This window comes from Guillardia theta (assembly GCF_000315625.1).
Source record: "Guillardia theta CCMP2712 unplaced genomic scaffold GUITHscaffold_87, whole genome shotgun sequence".
Taxonomy (NCBI): domain Eukaryota; class Cryptophyceae; order Pyrenomonadales; family Geminigeraceae; genus Guillardia; species Guillardia theta.
In genome coordinates this window covers 321,124-340,249 of record NW_005434587.1, presented here as the reverse complement: position 1 = coordinate 340,249, position 19,126 = coordinate 321,124, and the positions used below count along the sequence as shown (strand labels likewise).

General features: G+C 55.5%; 5 protein-coding genes across 5 annotated transcripts; 1 reads left to right on the top strand and 4 right to left on the bottom strand.

The window, feature by feature from the left end:
- Nucleotides 1–1,210: 1,210 nt before the first annotated feature.
- On the bottom strand, nt 1,211–3,857 carry GUITHDRAFT_89468 (hypothetical protein). The gene is made up of 13 exons (XM_005825124.1): nt 3,565–3,857; nt 3,405–3,480; nt 3,157–3,352; nt 3,046–3,104; nt 2,937–2,990; nt 2,799–2,881; nt 2,571–2,643; nt 2,214–2,362; nt 2,038–2,164; nt 1,922–1,987; nt 1,666–1,725; nt 1,532–1,612; nt 1,211–1,339 (listed from the first exon to the last, which is right to left on the bottom strand). The coding sequence occupies exons 1-13, from the start codon at nt 3,843–3,845 to the stop codon at nt 1,289–1,291; spliced, it is 1,356 nt and encodes a 451-aa protein (XP_005825181.1). The 5' UTR covers nt 3,846–3,857; the 3' UTR covers nt 1,211–1,288.
- Nucleotides 3,858–8,118: 4,261 nt separating this feature from the next.
- On the bottom strand, nt 8,119–8,541 carry GUITHDRAFT_115745 (hypothetical protein; the record flags this gene model as incomplete). Its single annotated transcript, XM_005825123.1, has 1 exon — nt 8,119–8,541. One exon carries the CDS (start codon nt 8,539–8,541, stop codon nt 8,119–8,121), a length of 423 nt encoding a protein of 140 aa, XP_005825180.1.
- A 26-nt stretch (nt 8,542–8,567) lies between these two features.
- On the bottom strand, nt 8,568–9,511 carry GUITHDRAFT_115744 (hypothetical protein; the record flags this gene model as incomplete). Its single annotated transcript, XM_005825122.1, has 3 exons — nt 8,568–8,981; nt 9,032–9,316; nt 9,365–9,511. 3 exons carry the CDS (start codon nt 9,509–9,511, stop codon nt 8,568–8,570), a joined length of 846 nt encoding a protein of 281 aa, XP_005825179.1.
- A 1,733-nt stretch (nt 9,512–11,244) lies between these two features.
- Nucleotides 11,245–16,139, top strand: GUITHDRAFT_144486 (hypothetical protein; the record flags this gene model as incomplete). Its single annotated transcript, XM_005825121.1, has 21 exons — nt 11,245–11,370; nt 11,438–11,470; nt 11,548–11,652; nt 11,739–11,822; nt 11,988–12,248; nt 12,362–12,453; nt 12,498–12,651; nt 12,698–13,078; nt 13,126–13,447; nt 13,562–13,700; nt 13,747–13,806; nt 13,858–13,954; nt 14,045–14,190; nt 14,360–14,645; nt 14,742–14,906; nt 15,095–15,265; nt 15,353–15,406; nt 15,476–15,672; nt 15,759–15,857; nt 15,908–15,950; nt 16,065–16,139. 21 exons carry the CDS (start codon nt 11,245–11,247, stop codon nt 16,137–16,139), a joined length of 3,090 nt encoding a protein of 1,029 aa, XP_005825178.1.
- A 1,795-nt stretch (nt 16,140–17,934) lies between these two features.
- GUITHDRAFT_43962 (hypothetical protein) lies at nt 17,935–18,615 on the bottom strand (the record flags this gene model as incomplete). Its single annotated transcript, XM_005825120.1, has 2 exons — nt 17,935–18,075; nt 18,130–18,615. Coding segments are annotated over 2 exons (627 nt in total), but the record flags the coding sequence as incomplete, so codon positions are not given.
- Between the last annotated feature and the right edge of the window lie 511 nt (nt 18,616–19,126).

The window sequence follows — 19,126 nt, the reverse complement described above, 5'->3', positions numbered from 1 at the left end:
GCAGAGCTGCGATAAGAAACGCAAAAATCATCACACAAGCAGAGAAAGAGGTTTACCCTCCTGCCCCCCTTTCGTTCTCTCTTCTCTTCCTCTCTTCTCCTCTCCTCCATCCCCGCCCCTTCCCTGACCTATCCTCTCCACTCCCTCCCTCCCTTTTCCTCTCCAATCCTCCCTCCCCATCCCCCTTCCCCCTCTCCCCTCCTCTATTTCTGTCTCCAAGTCAGCAACTTCTTCTTACCTGACTTGATTTTTGTAGGGTGTCGATATCCGTACCCTCAAGGTCGAGGCTCCTTCCATCCAATCGCTCCCTCCCTTCCACTTCCTCCTCTTCTTCCCTCTCTTCCTCCCCTCTCGCTTCAACTCCAACTCTCCTTCTGTCCTCCGCCACCACTTTCTCGTCTCCCTCCCCTCCCCCTCCCCTTCCTTTCCCTCTTCTCTCTTGTACCTTGACCTCTTCCCTTCTCCTTCTCTTTCTCTTCAACTAGCTTTCATGACGCTCTGCTCAGTTCGAGGAGACACATTCAGTAGACGATCGCGTCCCCTGCCCGCATTGCGGACGAAAATTTGCAGGTGGAGTCCTCCTCCCCTGTCGCTCCCTTTCTCACTTCACTTCCCTCTCCTCCCTTCTCACATCCCTCTTTCGTCCCTCCTTGTCCCTCCTTTCTCACACTCCTTCCTCCTCCTCACTCCTCCCCTTGTCCCCTCCCCCTTCTCTTCTCCGTCTCTGCATTTCCTTGCCTTTTCTGCTCTTGCGCTTCCCTCGTTGATTTCGCTATCAGAGGAGACAGCACGCAGACACATCCCCAAGTGCAAGGACATCATCAACAAGCCCAAGCCGGTTGCACTCCATCCTCATTCCCTCTCCTCGTTCCTCATTCCCTCTCCTCGTTCCTACTTCCCTCCCTCCTTCCCTCCCTCCTTTCTTCGTTTCCTCCTTCCCTCCTTGCCCACCTTCATCTCTCTCTATCTCATCGTACGTGTCTTCATGGTTGGCTTCATAACTTCTACCCTCCTTTATGTGCTCTTCTTCCTCCTCTTTTCTCTCTGCTCTTCTTCTTCTATCTGCTCTTCTCATCTTCTCTCAGGTCGGCAGCTTCGGCAAACCAAATCCAACCAGGAGGAGATGAACCAGGGGCACAAGAAGCAGCGGACGAGAGCGATGTGAAAGGAAGTGAGAGAAGACACGATGGAACAAGAAGGCGAGACAAGTCTTGGGGTCATGCTTCATCTCAACCATCAACTTCTCCCTTCCCTCAACCTCACGGGAGAAGCAAAAAGCTGCGACGCTTCAGTTCTTCTTCTTCATGGCGATCGCGCCTGTCCCCACATCCCTGATGTACTGCAAGGCTAGTCAGTGGACAGCAGACGAGCAAGGAGGGAACAAGAAGGGAGACAGAAAAGGATCCGTGATCAGTGATAGCAGCTAAGGGAAAGGAAGATGGAAGAGTTGTAGAAGAGATGAGGGTGAAGCGGAAGAGGGGAGGAACAGTGAGGGACAAGAGGACGAAAGAGGCAAGAGAAGAGGAACAACCTTGACGGTAGAGAAGAGGTTGTGGAAGAAGGAAGGATAGTACGCGTAACGGACCCCGTGCTTCTTGCACACCTCGCTAACCTGGGGGTCTCAAACCGTCAGTGTCTTCGACTGCCTTCCGCGAGCTCGCGTACCACAGGCTGGATATAGGGATACCATGCAGACGACATGCGAGGAAAGAGATGATGCTCAACCTACTCAGAGTCTCAGGAGCAGAGATGTCCTTCCCCTCCTCATGCTCATTCCTGCCTCTCCTCCCCTCCCCTCCCCTCCCCTGCTCTCCCTCTCCATCCCCATCCTCCACTCTGTTCCGATCTGCTCTTCTCATCACATTTCATCTTCCCTCCCCTTCTTCTCTTCATCCTTCTCATTGCCCCACTCTCATCTTACCTGAAAATTCAATCCGCCAGTGATCCAGCCGGCGACCTTGCCGCCGTACGTGCTCGAGGTTTCGACCTGCAGATCTATCACTCCTTCTCGTGATCGCTAGCGAGCAGACGCCTCACCTGCGACTTGTACCAGTCGACCGGCTCCCCGTTGCCCGCGTCCAGAGGATGTCTCTCCGCGTCTTCAAAATTGTGCGAGAGGGCGAAGGGGATCGCAAGAGACAGAGACTCCACGACCGACATGAACCTGACGAGAGGAGGCAATCAGAGTAAGCCCTCCGAGCATGCGCACGTACCAGACGTGGAGGAGAGCAGTGTGCCACTGGTGATGATAGAAGGGGCTCAGGGAGGTGCAGGCGAGGTAGAAGGCACGGAGCAGCCAGGTCTGGATGCGGTGGTTCTTGAGGTAGGAGTTCTCGAACCTCATCCCTCCCTGCTTCGATGACTGCAGCTCATATGTCAGCTGCGGGACTGCTGGAGGACAAGGACGTGGACGAGGACGAGGACGAGGACGAGGACAAGACAAGGACGAGGACAAGACAAGGACGAGGACGAGGACAAGACAAGGACGAGGACAAGGACAAGGACAAGGACAAGGACAAGGACAAGGACAAGGACAAGGGTGGCGGGGGGGAGGGGCGGGGCAGCCTCACGATGTGCGTCACGGAGATCGCCTCTGAGCTGACGATGGAGGAAAGCCAGTAGAACGACAGGATCGGAAGCATCCTACAGCATGCGGTCAGGTAGGAGGCAGCATGTCTCCTCAAGGAACAAGAGGATGAAGCAACTCATGTGAGGGAGAATGCAACACAGACAAGAGCAGGATCCTCCAGCAGCTCTTATTGGATGCCGGTGCAGAGAGCAGGGTGAAGGGGTCATACCAGAAGTGCTGGAAGGCATGGAATGCTTTCCTCATGGGGCTGTCGTGCGGGTAGTTGTGGAAGAGAAAGAACGGATCACAGCTCTGCATGCTCGCGTCAGAGATCTGCTGCTGCCGTCACGTCCATGTCTTGCTCTACCTTGGCATCAGGGTCCCGCTCGATGTCATTGGTGTATGCGTGATGGGTCCAGTGCTGCCCAACGGTGAGCACAAGCAGAGACAGGGGAGCTCGAGCTCCCTCCTCTGACCTGCTGCAGCCAGAGATACTTGGAGCCTCCGATCAGATCAGCCCCAAACCCAAGGATCTCTGCCATGAGAGCGTGAGCTCTACCACCACCTCCTGCGCCATCTTCACGCACCGTTCACTACAGGAAATCTCGAGATCGCCCCGTGGTTAGCGTCGTGTTGCACGTTCAGACCAATCAGCGCCTGTGAGACGCCGAGCGCCGCGCAGAGCAGCCATGAGGAGCCATAGACCACGTAGCTGTACATGAGGACGCTGTAGAGCGAGATGTAGAAAACGAGGCGCATGCAGAACCCAGGGGTAGCGAACCTCTGCCACCGAGCAGCGTCAAGCAAGGTTTCTTTCTTCCTCCTATCGCATCACCTGGTTTGGCTTCACGACCTTGCCCACAGCCTCAATGAGGTCCTTCTCAAACTTGGAGCCGAACGAGTAGTCCTTCCTGCGGCATCATAGTTCAGAAGCGGGTTGGAGGGAGGGTGGCAGGGGTCGATGGCTCGACAAGAGGAGGTTCATCTCAACTGACCTGTAGCTCTCAAGGACTCCGATCTTGGGCATCTTGCCGACAACTCCGGGGGCGTGGAAGGGGTGGATCATCCGATACTGCACTGACACGTCGTTGCCCCCAAAGAGCAGGATCTGATCCCCGCCAGGATGGTTCCACCCCCGCAGGGAGTAGACGACGCCATCGATGGCGACAGCGTCTTCTGGGAGATCGTGCTCACTGGCGAAGACTCTCTCTCCTCCTTGCGCCAGCACGCCATCGCCCTCCGGCTTCCCCGTCAACGCCTCCGCGCATGGCGCCATCCCCGTGCGTATGGGGATGAGGGGGAACGTGGGTTGGTAGAGCAATTTACGGGTGGGGGTACTCTACCACCGGTACAGCAGCCTCGGCAGAGGAGACAAACACTGATATTTCTGCTAAGTACTAGGGGTATAATTTTGGAATAGGGGGTAGGGGTTATTGTTTCACCGGTATCAGTATCTGAAATGGGGTAGGGGTGTTTAGGTATTGAGTAATCAAAGGGAAAGGGGCACCTTAACAAGCTGGTGGGTACTCAACCAAGGGGGTGGGTAGTGATGACCTACCCCATCAAAAAATTGTTACAAAGTACCGGTCATTTTGAATGAAAACAAACGGGTTATGAGGGAATATCAGGGGTACTGGACTAAATATGGGTCACTTTTCACGACCGGTGGGTAACGAGGAATCAACAAAAGGGGTGATTGTTGCAGGGGTGGTGATTGCAGGGGTCTGCTGACCCGTCCTGTGACAGGATAAAGGACGGGTAGTACGTGGCACTTTCCTGACACCACCCTACCAATCTACAACCACCATCCCCTTTTCAGGTCCATCAAAAATTTCAAAATACCCCTACCATTACCTGATTAGTACCCCACCTTTGGACTCGAAGAAAACCCTACACCCATCAAAGACTACCCCCTACCCCCCGATGAAAATCACGAAATCCAGCTATGACCCTTGTCTGCCTCAAAGGGGAGCCCTATCACCCTACCCCTGTCTTTGACCTCGGATCCGCAATAATCAACGGGTGGGTACTCAATTTGATTCTGAAATAGCTCAAAATCCTTCAGTGCCAAGTTTCAACCCGGGCCCGCCGCGGCCCGGAGCCGCTCCGACGGTCCGAGTCACTCGGGCCCGGCCATTCAAGGCCCCCGGCCACGTGCCGGGGGCCTGGCACCCGGCGGGTCACTGACATCCGATCCGATAATCGTCATCGGCCGCGCCGCCGGCCCGGGAACCGTTCACGGTTCAATCACTGACTGGCCCCCGTCACGCCCATGACCGGGCCGCATTCCGGGTGGCCGCTGCCAGGCTGCCCGCCGGGCGGGCCAGACTCAGACTCTCCGAGTCCGACGGTCCGAAGGTCAGCCCCGGCACTGACTGCAGTGGCCTGGCCGCGCCAACTCAACGGTGACTGACCGCCGCCGGGGCCGTCGGAGTGACCGTGTGAGCCCGGGCCCTGCCGGGCCCCGGCCCCCGCAGTACCGGGTACGGTATCATCGTGACTTCAAGCCCGGGTCAGTGGCGCGGCCGTATGCGGCCCCCGCGGGAGTCGGATCGGATACTCGGATCAGTCATCATATGGCAGTGAATCCACAGAGAAATCCCTCAATGCTCACTGTTATGAATACTCACTGTTATGCGCATCCTCTAGTCATTTATGTCGCATGACGTTTCTTCCTCAACAGCATCCCGTCACTGTGCGCTAGAGGAACGGGCTTCCTGCAGTCTCCTCTCCATCAGGAGATTCTGTTCCTGGAGCCGCCCCGGGTGTTCGGCCTCTGCATACTAGAGCGGACAAGTACGTGCAAGCTGGAAAACGCTATCAGGGATGCGACTAGGCTGGCACCAAGAGCTGAGGAGGCTAGTCGTCCTCTTCTACGCTGGCCATGGGATGAAGGCAGGAAGGGCCAAAGAAGACGACCTGATCCCCTGTGAGGTAGGGACGATGGAGACAGAGGAGGAGGTAGAGGACTACACTGTGACTCTCAGTCTGTTTCCTTGTTGTCATCGATGCCTGCAGATACCGGGAGGGTCTGCAGGAGACGGGACGGCTGCTCCCGCAGCAGGCGGCGAAAGACGCCCTGCCTCGAAAAGAGACTGCTGCAGTCTTTCTATTTGCACAGCATGATGTTGTCAGGGCATGTGGGTACATTTCTACGAGAAATATGGCATTCAACTAGCCTGACTATTGAACATGTCGTGCATCGAGCACCGACATCAACTTCAGGGAAGAGACTCTGAGATGCATATCGAGCTGCTGCCATGATCGGGAACAGCTACATTGGACTCGGAGAAGTAGAAAACTGCTACTGCATCTAACGGGCAACTTGACCATGTGTGGGATATGCACTGTCCATGCGGTAGTCATGGACCTTCACGCAATCATCCGCGGCAGATGACAAGAAGAAATTCAACAATTCGGTTCGAGCACACTTCACTCAGTTGTTGTGGCAGCTCCTTCAAAGTAAATTAATGTCTGAGTAAAGTTGCGTTCAATCTGGATGCCTCCAAATCTCTGTGTGAAACGTGCACAATCGTACCATTCTTTCGAACTTGAAAGAGATGCATGTGTATTGCGTCCTCTAATTTCGTTTGAAGGTGACTGTCAGTGCGCCCTCGAAATATAACGAACCTGATCCAGCCTGTTGGTTCTAACATGTAGGGTTCATCCTTGAAAGGCACACGAACTTGATTCTCTGTTCTGTAAGAGTGATGTACTGATGGTCCAACTGCACTGACCTTTTCATCCGGGGTTTCAAGAAGGGCTTCCCACGTTTGCGAAACCGTGGCAGTTAACCATACTACCGTAGTCCTAATCTTGTGCAGATCGATGTTGAGACGGAAGAAATTAGTTTGTTTTCTAGTGTTAAAGAAGTTGACATTCTTCCTTTCCAATTTCGGATGATTCCACTTCGAAATTTCACCATGACATGGTACCAGATTGAATGACATGTCTAAACCTTCAACGTGGTGTAGTAATTCAAAGTGCACAGAATGATCGAAGGCATTTGCTGCCGTTGAAGGAACAACGGTGCCTCTTTGATGTATCTCATGCGAATGAAGAGGATCACCTTGTTCTCTTGCTCCAATCTCCGAGGCTCCTCCTTTTGGCAATGCCGAGCGATGAGGCAGCCCTTGACGACGGTGGCCGCCCCGATTGCGCCGCTATTCAACGGTCCGTCAAGGCAAGGAGGATTGCAACTGGTACTGAAAGTAGTACCATAGGGTATGTGTCGGTACCGTACTGTAACTACCGTTAAAACAACTTGTAAAGAGGATTGTTGAAATAAACTAAAACTCTTGGGTACTATGAAGTGGGGTCTCTAACTCGTTTATCAAAAAAGCACGCCTACTAAAAAAAAAGACCCTTTCGAAAAATTTAAGTGCCAAATTAACGACTTGAACGGCGGCCGGGACTCTCAAAGCACGAGTTGCCGCCGCGGCATAGCCACGCCGGTATGGGCCGGGCCGGGCAGCCTGCCAGTTCGGAAGCCGCCCGGGCCGGCCGGCAGTGCCAGGATCGGTCATCGGATTGACTCCGAGGCCGCCCCGCTGACCGGGCCCGGGCCGGTGACGGTCACGACGCTGGTATTCCGTGGGGTTGACGGGGTAGTCAAAGTTAAGTTAAAAATCAGTACGAGGACAAGGTAGTCCTGGGGCTAGTTGGTCCACAGGGAACAAGGTGGGTAGTTGAGAGGAAAGGAATGGGTGGGGGTCTTGTAACAGAGATTCACACACAGTCGTTACGCTTTCGAATCTGCGGGGAAGGAGGCGAGCGAAGGGGAGCGAAGGAATGCGAACTCACAAACGGAAACCTTGACATGGGAGGCAAGATACCATCGCTCCTACGATCCTAAGATACCAGCATGCAGCGCTCGACCCGAGTCGAGCGCTGCATGAAGGTCGAGCGCTGCATGCTCTCGAATCAGGCTGCTTGTACTCGTATCTTTTTCAGTCAATAAAAGATTCACATACCCCGGTTTCATGATAGCGCACTTAGTCATGAAGGAAGTAAATAAGTGTAATATAAAGAGACAGTAGAGTCGCTTATCAGTGCCTTGAGCTTCCTCAGTGCAATGGTGCTTCATAATTGTACTGTCTCTGCATCAGCAAACTCATGTGTAGGCGAAGTATAATCTTGGAACATGGTGAGTGCAGGCAAAGTACATTCGTCCACTTTGCCTTTGAGGGAATGTGAACTGGGACTGATGCGCAGGATTCTACATGTGATTACAATTTTACACTCTGACTCCATTTCTGCAAAGACATATCCTATGATGCGGTCGCAGACGATTGTAATAGATGTCATGGCATGGTTTGTATAGTTATCAACTTGCCGAACATCATGTACACCTGGAAAAAGTTTACAAAGAGTTGAACTTGTCACCAAAGCAAATTAGTCGCATCCCAACTCACTCTGATCACATGGTCCAAGCCGATGTCGTTGATGGTGAGCTGAAGGCTGTCCGGCAGGCTTCCAGCTGATCGATCATACTCCACGCCGTTGAGGAACAACTTGCCCTCCTGGTAGTTCTGCCCACACAGCACCACCTACGCGTCTGCAATCCCCTTAGCCCTCAGGTCCTGCTGGAGGCTCCAAGAGCCATCGTAGTAGGCCTGTCCTCGTCCTGCGTACCAGTGACCATGCACGAAATTTTGGTCTTTAGCTTGCAGGATTCTGTGTCTCTTTTCGCCGTTGTAGCGAGAGATGGAGCAGAGGGTGAAGACAGGGCCCGGAATGCTCATGAGGGGGAAGGAGACGACATCATAGAAGGAGCCGTTGACGTACTTGAGCTTGCCATCCGACATGACCTTCAGAGGCTCCTCGCTCTCGTCCCTCATCTCCCCGACCGAGATCCTCCACGTCGATCGCCCGTTGTAACCAACCCGCCAGTAGGTCATGCTGATGGGGCCGACTTGACTTCCGACAGCTTTTTGGGGAGGGAGATCAATCCTGCTGTTGAACTGATTCATAAAAGTCGGATACGTGTCAGGAGATACTATGCTTCCATATCTGAAATATGTTCAACTATATTTCCATTGTCAGCCCCTTCGATGGTTATGCTGATCGTTATCGTCCTCGAGCCCTGCAGCTCGACCGGCACATCCACATAGAAGTTCTGAGTGATGGAACAACAAGTTCGCCCTGCGTTAGGACCTGACTGAGGTACAAGAGGGAAGTTGGTAGCCCCGTGCTCTACGTATCGTCGACGCTTCACGTGCCCGCTGCTCGCCGTCAGGTCCTGCAGTCCGTCTCCTCCTTGCTCGTGAGCTCCCGCGCTCACCCGCAAGTGGAGGCCCCCCGGTCGATCGGACGCGATACTCGCCGCCCGCACGGCCGATCGCATCGCCTCCTCGTTGTCGATCTGGTTGATCGCTGAGCTCACGCACGTCTTCCCTTCTGCCGCGCACGTCTGAGCGCATGACACTCGTAGCAGCACTGGGAGAGGTTGAGGCAGGGAACCTCCGCCAGAGGCTTCGAGCGGTTGGAGCAGCGAACGTCCTCGACCTGCTCGAGGAGCTTCGAGATGCATGTGATGCTTCTCCTCGCCACTCCCCTGCCGCACAGGCTGCTGCTGCCGGCGCTCCACAGGTAGCCGGGCTCCAGGTAGTACTGGTCCAGCAGCTGCTGCACTTGCTGCCGGCTCACGCACGACCCCCCGCATCCCCCCGAGCGAATTTCCTGCTCGAGGGCCTTGAGTTTAGCAAGGATGTGGGAGACGGCAAGGTTACTCTGGAAGGGTTCTTGCTGGAGGAGCATCAGTATTGTCACAGGAGGAGAAGTCGAGCAACTGACCTGAGTCACGAGCAGCTGCGAGTCAAGTCCCCATGGAAGAAAGACCTCCTGGACTTCATCGAACACAAAGCACATGGCGTTGCCTGTCTGCTGGACACATCGGTTGTCATAGTCGCAGACCCAGACCTCGAATCTTGTATGGAACATGAAAGGTCAATGTGTATGCCAGAAGAAAAGATACGACACACCTGTCGATCTGCATGTTGAACTCTCCCTTGGTCCTCCTTCTCTATGATCTGAGACTAGTTGTAGGGGAGGGAGCAGCGAACTACGCTGGAGGTGAGGTTACCCCAGGGAAGCTGCGGCAAGGAGGTGACAGAGGCGTTGAGGCTTCGGAGCTCCTCGAGGGTAGCAGAGAGGCTCTGCTTGATGCTGCGGATCTCCCACTCCAGCGCCCTGACGACATCGACTGACGGAGCTGAGAGGGAGGAGGAGATCACAGAAGATGGAGAGGAGAGGAGGGGGAGGAGGTGGAGGGGGAGGAGGAGAAGGTCGTAGTAAAAGCCCGGCATATGCTTCGCCTGTCCTTGGTTTCTGCGGCAGGAATAGGCTCTTACGAAAGAGACGATGTCGCCCGTCGGGTGGTTCTGTTCTTGCCCATTTCAGCTTATTGCCTCACTTAGACAAACCTCTCCCTTCGCTTACCTGCTCATTTCACTTCTTACCCTGCCGGTCCCCACTGGAGATGGACTGTATGCTGTAGACTTCTGAGATAAATACAGATACAAAATGAGCAGTTTCTACTACAAGTCATTTTTATGTGTACCGTCCGTACAGTTTCAGTCACAACCTGCCGGCCCGACTGAGATGTGGCCATTGACTGAATCGGATCCGAGGCCCCGGCCCGGGCCTGGGTGATAACGCCGAATGGCCCCGGCGAGTGACAGCGTACTACGGTACTCGGGGGCTGATTACGATCTGAAGTCCCAGGCTGCCACCGGGAAGGCTTCCGCTGGCCGGCAAGCGGCCCCGTGCCAACTTGAACGGCGGCCGGGACTCTCAAAGCACGAGTTGCCGCCGCGGCATAGCCACGCCGGTATGGGCCGGGCCGGGCAGCCTGCCAGTTCGGAAGCCGCCCGGGCCGGCCGGCAGTGCCAGGATCGGTCATCGGATTGACTCCGAGGCCGCCCCGCTGACCGGGCCCGGGCCGGTGACGGTCACGACGCTGGTATTCCGTGGGGTTGACGGGGTAGTCAAAGTTAAGTTAAAAATCAGTACGAGGACAAGGTAGTCCTGGGGCTAGTTGGTCCACAGGGAACAAGGTGGGTAGTTGAGAGGAAAGGAATGGGTGGGGGTCTTGTAACAGAGATTCACACACAGTCGTTACGCTTTCGAATCTGCGGGGAAGGAGGCGAGCGAAGGGGAGCGAAGGAATGCGAACTCACAAACGGAAACCTTGACATGGGAGGCAAGATACCATCGCTCCTACGATCCTAAGATACCATCGCTCCTACGATCCTGCCCTCGCTCGATTCCTCTTTACATTGATCTAGCCCTTACATTGAGCCTTCCAAGTGAAAGGCAAGCGGATCTTCGAGTGCCATGGCGGTGAGACCTCGGTAGGAAAGGATATTCGATGACGAGAGTGGCTGAACAATGACTTATTATCCATTGTTTCTTCAGAAGAATATTATAACATCTTGAAGAGAGGGATGAGCGTTTTCTCGTTCCTTTCGAAAGTCTTGACGGTCTGCGTGCTTTCGTCATCATTCCATGTCTCTCCAGACACTCCCACGTTCCCGCAAGGAGCTCGAGATGATATCACTGTCTCTTTACAGTGTGCATCCTCAGCCTTCAAGTTGGCTGAGTGCTCTTCTCTCCTTCAACGACTCAAAGGAGGAGGAAGTTGGGAGATGCGTCGGGATCCGGCGTGGCAGGCAATGCCTTCAATGTACGGAGGGATCGAAGAGGAGATCTCATGGGAGAGGAGGAGATTGTTGGACAAGCATAATCAAAAGCAAGATGGATCGCTCTGGCTTCATGCTCTCATGACGAAACATGAGGAGGTGCGACGGGTCGTACAGACACTGGCAGAATTGCTGCTTCCTTCCCACGAATTCTTCTCTGCTGCAGTCAAGACAGCAGCGTACCTTGTTGGAAGTGCAGGTAGAGAACCTCGAGAGCAAGCGTGGAGCAAGGTAGGAATTGTGCTCCTGGCTCCTCTTGAGCTGATTCCTGTGAAGGTACGCCAAGGAAACCTCGCGCTGCAGCAGAGAATGGGAGAGGAAGGCTTTCGGCTCCTCATCGCGTGCGGATACAGCAAGAAGGTCGATCGTCACAGTGGAGAGGTGAAAAATTAAGACTCTTCCTGAAAGTTTGACTCTTCTTCCTGAATCCTTATCCCTTGGCCCTCTGACCTGATCTCTTGGTCCAGGTATTGTACCAGGTCGACAAACTAGACAAGGAAATGTTCCTCAAAATAGAGCGTGTTCTACTCGCAGCTGCTTTCTATGGGCAGGTTGATATAATCCTCTCTTTTCCCCTCCTCTCTTCTTTTCTACTCTCTCCTCTCTCCTCTCCTCTCTTCTTTATTCTACTCCCTTTCAAGTCCTCTACTCCACTGTTCCCTTTGCTTCTGCTCGGCACTGCGCTGCTCTTTTCGCCCCAGTGATCTCTGAGGAAGGAATGGATGCGTTATGAGTACTCCTCGTGGTTCTCCACCTTCTCCGAGGATGAGTTGGAGACCAGCACCATGCGCGTGCCCGTCGAGGACCGTGCTGCCCCCTCCCTCCCAAGGGAGCACGTCGCTGCCAAGAGGCGAGCGGAGGAGCTTGAGGGCGTGCGGGCAGGCACAGCGGCGGGACATACTGCTTTCTCGGGGTGGAGCAAGTGGCAGGAGAGCTCGCTGAAGAAGGCGAAACTTCTGCTGGAACAGGAGGAGGAGGTAGTTGCTGAAGCTCTGCTGAAAGGAAAGACTTTTGTGCTGTCAGCACTGGAGCCGTTGAGCACAGCGGTCTGATACCTTGTGCGCCTCTTGCGTCTCTCACCCCCTGCCAGTTGACTCTCGTGAAGAACGCCATCGAGAGCCTGCGGTCTCGTCTCAAGCTTCAGGCGAGCAAGAGGGCCAACGTGCGACCAACGGGTTTGAGGTACCTGAGGAGGAGATGGCTTGGACGGCTGACGACAGAGACAGCGCACGACAAGCCGAAGTGTCAGAGGAGGGAGGAGACAAGTTGAACGCAATGAAAGAAACGTGCGGGCGGCTGCAAGAAGAGCTTGCGAAGCTGAGGATCGACGCGGTGAAGGCAGCGCAAGAGCGCTCACGAGTGCAGGAGGAGGAAGCCAAGGTTGGAGGTAGCTGGAGTTAGGAGAGGTCGTGACACGAGTCTGCAGCTGTCAAGATTGGAGAAGGAGGCACGAGAGCGTGTCATGGACATGGATGAAGAGATGGCGGGAGGTCAAGACCGCCTGCAGTCCTTGCAGCTGGAGCTGGAGGAGGAGGCGAGCAGGATGGATCTAATCTTCGAGAGTCTGCGGGACAGGGTCAAGTTTGCTGCTGTGGAGAAGGGGAAGGAGGCGAACGTGAAGGAGGCGAACGAAGAGCTGGATATCTCCTCCCGCAAGTGCGCGAAGCTGAAGCAGCAGCTTCTCCTGCTCGAGCAGAAGAAGGAAAGTCACGAGGAAAAGAAGCGCAAGGAGGAGGCGCGTCACTCAGAGCTGCTGGAGAGGATGGAGGAGCTGAGCGCGAGGTTACAGGCCTGCGAGGAGGAAGAGGTCGGACGTCTCCCTCCCTCCCTCGTCCTTTGCTGACATGGAGTTAGGAGGCGATTCTGAGCAGGAGCGCGGCTTTCAGGGCAGAGGTGAAGGAGGCGACGGATCAGCTGCTACTCATGATCCCTCACGGGGGGGGGCAGGCGCCTCCCCCGTCCTCTCGATTGCCGCCGAAGGCAAAGAAAGAGACGGAGGGGGAAGCGAGCGGCGTCATAGGAGCGGAGAAGGTGGGGAGGATGAAGGAGGAGGAGACAGGGAGCGTGCCTGGTTGGGTTGTCGATCAGAAGCGCAAGCCTGGTTGGGTTGTCGATCTTGAGAGCAGCATAGCGACGTCTGTTGGCCATCTGGAAGCGTCGGTGCGAAACCTGACAGGTTGATCAACGAGCCGCTACATATGCCCCTTCCTGTCTCGTGTTCCACACAGCAGCTCCCGCTCTCCTTCCTCCCTTGTCCTCCTCCTTTGTTCTCTCCCTAATCCCTTTGCAGCGACGCTCTTCAGATATTCAATGGAACAGCAAGATAAGTCCATCGCTAATTTGTCGCACACGACCAACTCCTCCTCCTCCTCCTCCTCCTCGATCGCAGGACAGCCGAGTGTACATCCTCGACCTCAAAGCTCCACGTGGTCCATCCACCCTCATCTCTGATTGATCATCTGACGATGTTAGCAGGGAAACATGGAGGAGGGGAGAAACAGCAGCAGCATCGCTGCCACGAAGGGAGGAAATTAGGTAGGAGGAGGGGAGAGGAGGAGGAGAAGCCTTGACTCAACGCTTCCTCAGCCGTGCCGGGAGCAGTGCTGAACTACAGCATGAGCTTCAACTTGCAAAGTTTCGCCTACAGGAGGCAGAAAATCAGATAGGAAGACTGGAGGCAGAGGTTCTATCCTTTTCCTCTACCTGCTCTTCTCCCTCCCTCTCTTTTGTCCCCAGGCTTTCCCTCTGCTCCTCCTCAGCTGATTCGCTGCAGGTACGGGATCTGCGCCGCATGAGGGAGGATAAGCCAAGAGAGGACGCGGCGAGTCTGCAGGAGAGGCTGCAGCAGACGACTTCTGCTCTCCTCGAAGCAAAAGACAATGCCACAAAAACACACCAGAAGCTCGACGCTCTGCGCGAGTGAGATCTCCTCTCCTCCTCTCCTCCCTCTTCCCCTTCTCCTTCCCCAGCCTATCGTCTCGTTGCTTCTTGTCCCTTGGTTGCGTCCAGCCTTCAGTCCATTCCCATCTCCTCTCCTTTCCTCACCCCCACCATCTTCTCCTACTCTTCTCACCCCTCATACCATCAGATGGGTCGCACAAAAATGGCCTCTAGCAATGAACGCTGCAGAATCCTCCTCCTCCTCCTCCCCGGAGCTATCGAGGACCATTCGTCCTCCCTTACCAGACCTGCATGCTCCTCCTTCCCCCGAGCTTCCATTCCTCGCCCGTTCAGAACAGCAGGAGCGGGTGAAGGCGCAGCAGTGGGGAGAGGTCGAGCAACTGCTGTACTCGAAGGACGCGAAGGACGAAGAAGAAGCTCGGACGGAGAAGCAGAACTCTCCTGCTACGCCCGACAAGGACGAGGGGCCCCTGGTAGCTCCCCCTTCCTCCTCCTTTCCTCCTCCTTTCCTCTCTCTCCTTTGCTCACTTACGATTCTTCTGTTCTCATCCTTCGCTCACTTCTTGCAGATGTCGGCGGTCCCTCTCTCCGAGACCACGTGGGCTCAGCCGGCACCAGAGGACGCACAACCCCTCCAACCCCCTGAAGATCACACCCTCCTCGTAGAGGTGGAGCCGCGCAGTGGAGAGGAGCCGATGGTGGGGCGGGAGGACAGCAGCAAGGCAGTGTTGGAGGTGATCAAGCAGGCGGATAAGCGGCGAGTCTTTTTCATGCAAGGACAGCATACTCCTAGAAGTTGCATCCCAATCTACAACCAGGCACAGATTCTCCTCCTCCTCCTCCTCCTCCTCCTCCTCCTTCCCTCCTTCCACCTCGAAGTCGTCCCGTCCCCTCCGCCTTACTTGCTGACGGGAGCTTGCAGGTCGAGCTGGTGGGGGAGCCGCAGGCGCTGCTGCTGGGGAGGTGGACGATGCACTCGGAGGCGTCAGGAAGGATGCGAGCGCTGAAGCTGGTCAACATCGCGAGCTCGCAGCTCAGAGACGCGTCTGTCGACCCGCTAGGAGGCTACACCCCTCACTCCCTGAGGACACTGGTGCTTAGTGCGCTGGGGGTGGGGTTGGGGTGAAGGGGAGGGAGGGGGAGAGGGCGAGGGGAGAGGAGGTGTTGACGGTGCTAGCAGATGAGCCCTTGCTTGCTGTTCTGGGGAGGACCGTGGGAGGTGTCGGGATGTGAGGTCAGGACATCAGGAGGGGTACGGCCGATCGACGTCTCTCCCTCCCCTCCCTTACCCTCCTCCTCTCAGGTCGCCGTGCGCTGCTTCAGCTCTAGCGACGTGAAGCTCGAGCTCTGCGGGGTGGGAGGACTAGGGGCAGGAGAGGAAATGGCGTCGTTTGCTGTCTCCGTGCAGGAGAACGGAAAGTGTTTGATCCGACACTGCGTGATAGACAAGACAGCGCCAGTCAGAGGACGAGGAATCTGCTTCCGAGACAACAGCTTCGGGTCTTCCCTCCCCTCCCCCTTCCTTCCCTCCCCCCTCTCTCCTTCCCCTCCCTTCCTCCCTCCTCAGTCGCTGACAGCTCCTGTAGGGAAGTGATCTCCTCAGTCGTTCGGGACAACGCGCATGGCATCTGCATCGGAGGAAAGAGCATCGTGAGCATCGCCAAGTGTCGCTTCTCCTTCAATCAGTGCGGGCACGCCAGAGAAGGAGGCGGGTTGGACTGACGGCCTCCTGCAGGATGAGCTCCATCATGTTCCTCCAAGGATGCGAAGCCTCCAAGGTATCATAGGAGGAGGAGGAGGGGAGGGAGGGAGGAGGAGGAGGAGGTGGAGGATGGAGTTGAGGGGAGCATCGGATGCAAGTGAGAAGGACGGGAGGATTGATCAGCAAGCAGGTGCGGATCGAGCAGAACGTGGGGAGGACGAGAGGTTCCTTGCTGGTCCATGTCGACCAAGCGAGCTGCTGCTGATGGAGAACATAACGTGAGAGGATGTGATATAGTTAAGATAATAAGAGTTGAATGTTGAATAAGTAAATGTCCCTCAATCTTCTTCTCTCCCCTCCCTCCTCAACTCCACATAAGAAAAAAAATGATTCATTTCAATGAATAATTGTTCCTCCTGCCGCTGCCCCAGTGCTCTTCCCTGCTCCTACTCCTACTCCTACTCCTGCTCCCGCTCCCGCTCCTACTCCTGCTTCTGCTCCTGCTCCTGCCCCTGCTCCTGCTCCTGCTCCTGCTCCTGCTCCTGCATTTTCACCCTCCGCTAGCTCAGGACAGCATGATGGATTCCCACGTAATATTTCAAAGTCCCCCAGTCGTCGCAAACAGGCTCGAGGTGAGCAAGGTTCCAAAAGGAGGCCTGGAGGACGAGTGTGAGAGACGGGAAGTGAAAGAGAGAGGTCGAGAGGAAGGGGAAAAAGCGAGGAAAATGAATGCGGAAGGAGAGAGAGAAAGGGAGAGGAGAGGAGAAAGGAGGGGAGAGGAGGAGAGGAGGAGAAGAAAGGAGGAGAGGAGGAGAAGAAAGGAGGAGAGGAGGAGAGCTCACGCCGTCTTTGCGGAAGCTCTTGAAGCAAGCGTTGAAGGCGACGCCCTTGTCCACCTTACTCTTGATGATCTCAAGCTCGTGCGAGGGAATGTCGTTCTTCATCCCTCCCTCCTCCGCCGCTCCCCACAAGGTGTAGACGTGACCGCCGGCTGCTGACATCACCTCCTTCTCGCTGAACCCCGTCATCTTGAAGAACCCCTTGCTCGCGTAGCACAGCGGCAGCCCGTCAATCGTCGCGTCTAGGACGGTGTAGAACGTCTGCCTGCGGGTCTTGTCGCAGATGTTGCTCACGTCCTCTTTCTCCATCTCCAACTCCGTCTCCTCCACGTCTCGTCTCGCGACCTCCTCCCTCTCCTCCTTCTCCTCCTTGGACGGAAAGATCTCGCGCATGGAAACGACGTACAACGCGTTCATTCCCACCCGGTTCTTGACGGGAGCGACATGGACCTCGTTGAGGAAGGAGCTCGAGCTGTCGTCGGCTCGATTGCACGCGACCACCACCGTCTTCTCGATACCCACGTAGAGCGCGTTCTGTCACGAGATGAGACACAGGTCAGAAGGAGGCGCCTCGTACCAGTAGCTCCTTGAGCAGCGCAGGGTCCGACTGCCGTCCGCTGATGCTCTTGAGGAGGGACAGGATGCTCTTGCCCACCATCGTCTCCCTGCCGTCTGACGTCACCACCACACTCGCACGCTCCTGCACGAGACCTCGAGATGTGGGTCAGGGACGACAGCCCCTCGCTCATGAACATCAGCTGTAAACTACTGCCCCAGGCTTCCCAGCTCCCTTTTCCGACCTGTAGACCCTCGTCACCCGAGAAGCCAAAGCCCAGCAAGCTGTCACCTGATATGCGATGCTCGAGAAGGGGTCTGGATCGGTCCCGTCTCCAGCTCCACCTGCCATGGCGCAGCTGAGCTGATCAACAGCTGGGTGCCTCCTCGTACCTGGCATCATGCTCTGACTGCTGATCGCAGCAGCTGCTGCTCCAAAGTGAACTCCTTGTTCGTCGCTTTCCGACCAGGCCCCCCGAGTCTCATGAGCTCCGTCAGCCTCGAACCTGTCGATCTCGTTGGTGTCAACCCGCACGATGCAGAAGTTGCAAGAAAGCGCCTCTAGCGCTCCCTGGGTAGCGACGTCAGCGCCCGACTCATCAGATGCTCTGCAAGGACCTCGATCACAGTCGGACGACGAGGCAGAGCTGGTACGATGTGGAGATCCGCCACCTCCTCCACCGAGAGCCCGGTGATGTCAATTCGATTCCACTCCGGGTTCTGCCGGTAGATTGAATCAGCGTACTCGAGCTCCGTCCGGATGTATTCCATGCTCGCGTACTCAGTGTCTGAGTGTCCTGGACCCACCTCGAACTTGATCGACCCCTTCCGTAACGAGTCGTCATCGAAGTCACTCCGGACCATCATGACTCTCCTCCTCCTCATCTTCAGCAGATAATCCGCTTGACAAGTCAGCGCAAACACCTTCCTCGGATCGATCTTGAGCAGCTCGGGCTCCACTGGGCAGTCCAGCACAATCTTGGTATTGGCCACCTTGAGACCGAACTGCTGTGAAAGGTACATGGCTAAGGGAGTTTTCTGTACTCGGCTGACGCCAACAAGTACAAGGTCAGCCTTGTGATAATTCTCAGGGAACGATCCCTCATCCATCTTGATGGCGAAATCCACAGCTTCAATCCTCTTGAAGTAACCCGATGACAGAGGTTTGCGCTGGGGAAGAGCATCGACCTGATCTTCCGAATCCTTGATGGGCGTCAGCTCGAGAAAGTGCGATAGTCCATCCGAAAGGTCCCCCAGGAGGTCTACAGCTGCTATGTTGGCTTCCTTGCACTCCTCTGCCAGCTCCTTGCGCAGCTCCGTGTCTCTGATAGTGAAGCACACGAGAGCTCCGACGTACTTGGCAAAGGCGATGATACGTCGCATCTTCAAGACTGACTTCACGTTGGAGAAGACTTGAGTCGTCACCTTGTTGCTGTGACTGCAGGAAGGGAACTGGATGGAATGTATCACTGAAAGGAAAGAGTAGGAAAGGAGGAGAGGGAAAGGAGGAAGAGAGAGAGAAATGGGTCAATAAGAAGGGGAAGAGGAGGAGAGGGAGAGGAGAGGAGGAGGAAGAAGAAAGGGAGGTGGGGTAGAGATGGAAGAAGAGGGAGGAGAGAGAGAAAGGAATAGAGAAAGGCTTCTCACCTGATACAGGACCGCTGTCAAGATATGAGATGCTGTAAAACCCGTGAAATCTGACATGATGAAGATGTACTTCTTCCCCTCAGTGTAGTCGATGTCATCCTGAAGAGCGGATGGAACCCTCTTTGCAAACTGTAACCCCTGCCTAACAGTCGGGTGCGTGCTTCCTCCCTGACTCCCTCCTCGCAACCTCAATAGCCGAGGTTCGTGGCCA

Excerpts from the sequence above, each read along its gene's own strand:
- GUITHDRAFT_89468 (XM_005825124.1), bottom strand. The coding sequence starts at position 3,845 with ATGGCGCCATGCGCGGAGGCGTTGACGGGGAAGCCGGAGGGCGATGGC. Across the intron at positions 3,353-3,404 it reads AGGTCGTGAAGCCAAACCAG|AGGTTCGCTACCCCTGGGTT; the intron begins GTGATGCGATAG and ends GCTCGGTGGCAG. Across the intron at positions 2,363-2,570 it reads CGATCTCCGTGACGCACATC|TCATCGAAGCAGGGAGGGAT; the intron begins GTGAGGCTGCCC and ends TATGAGCTGCAG.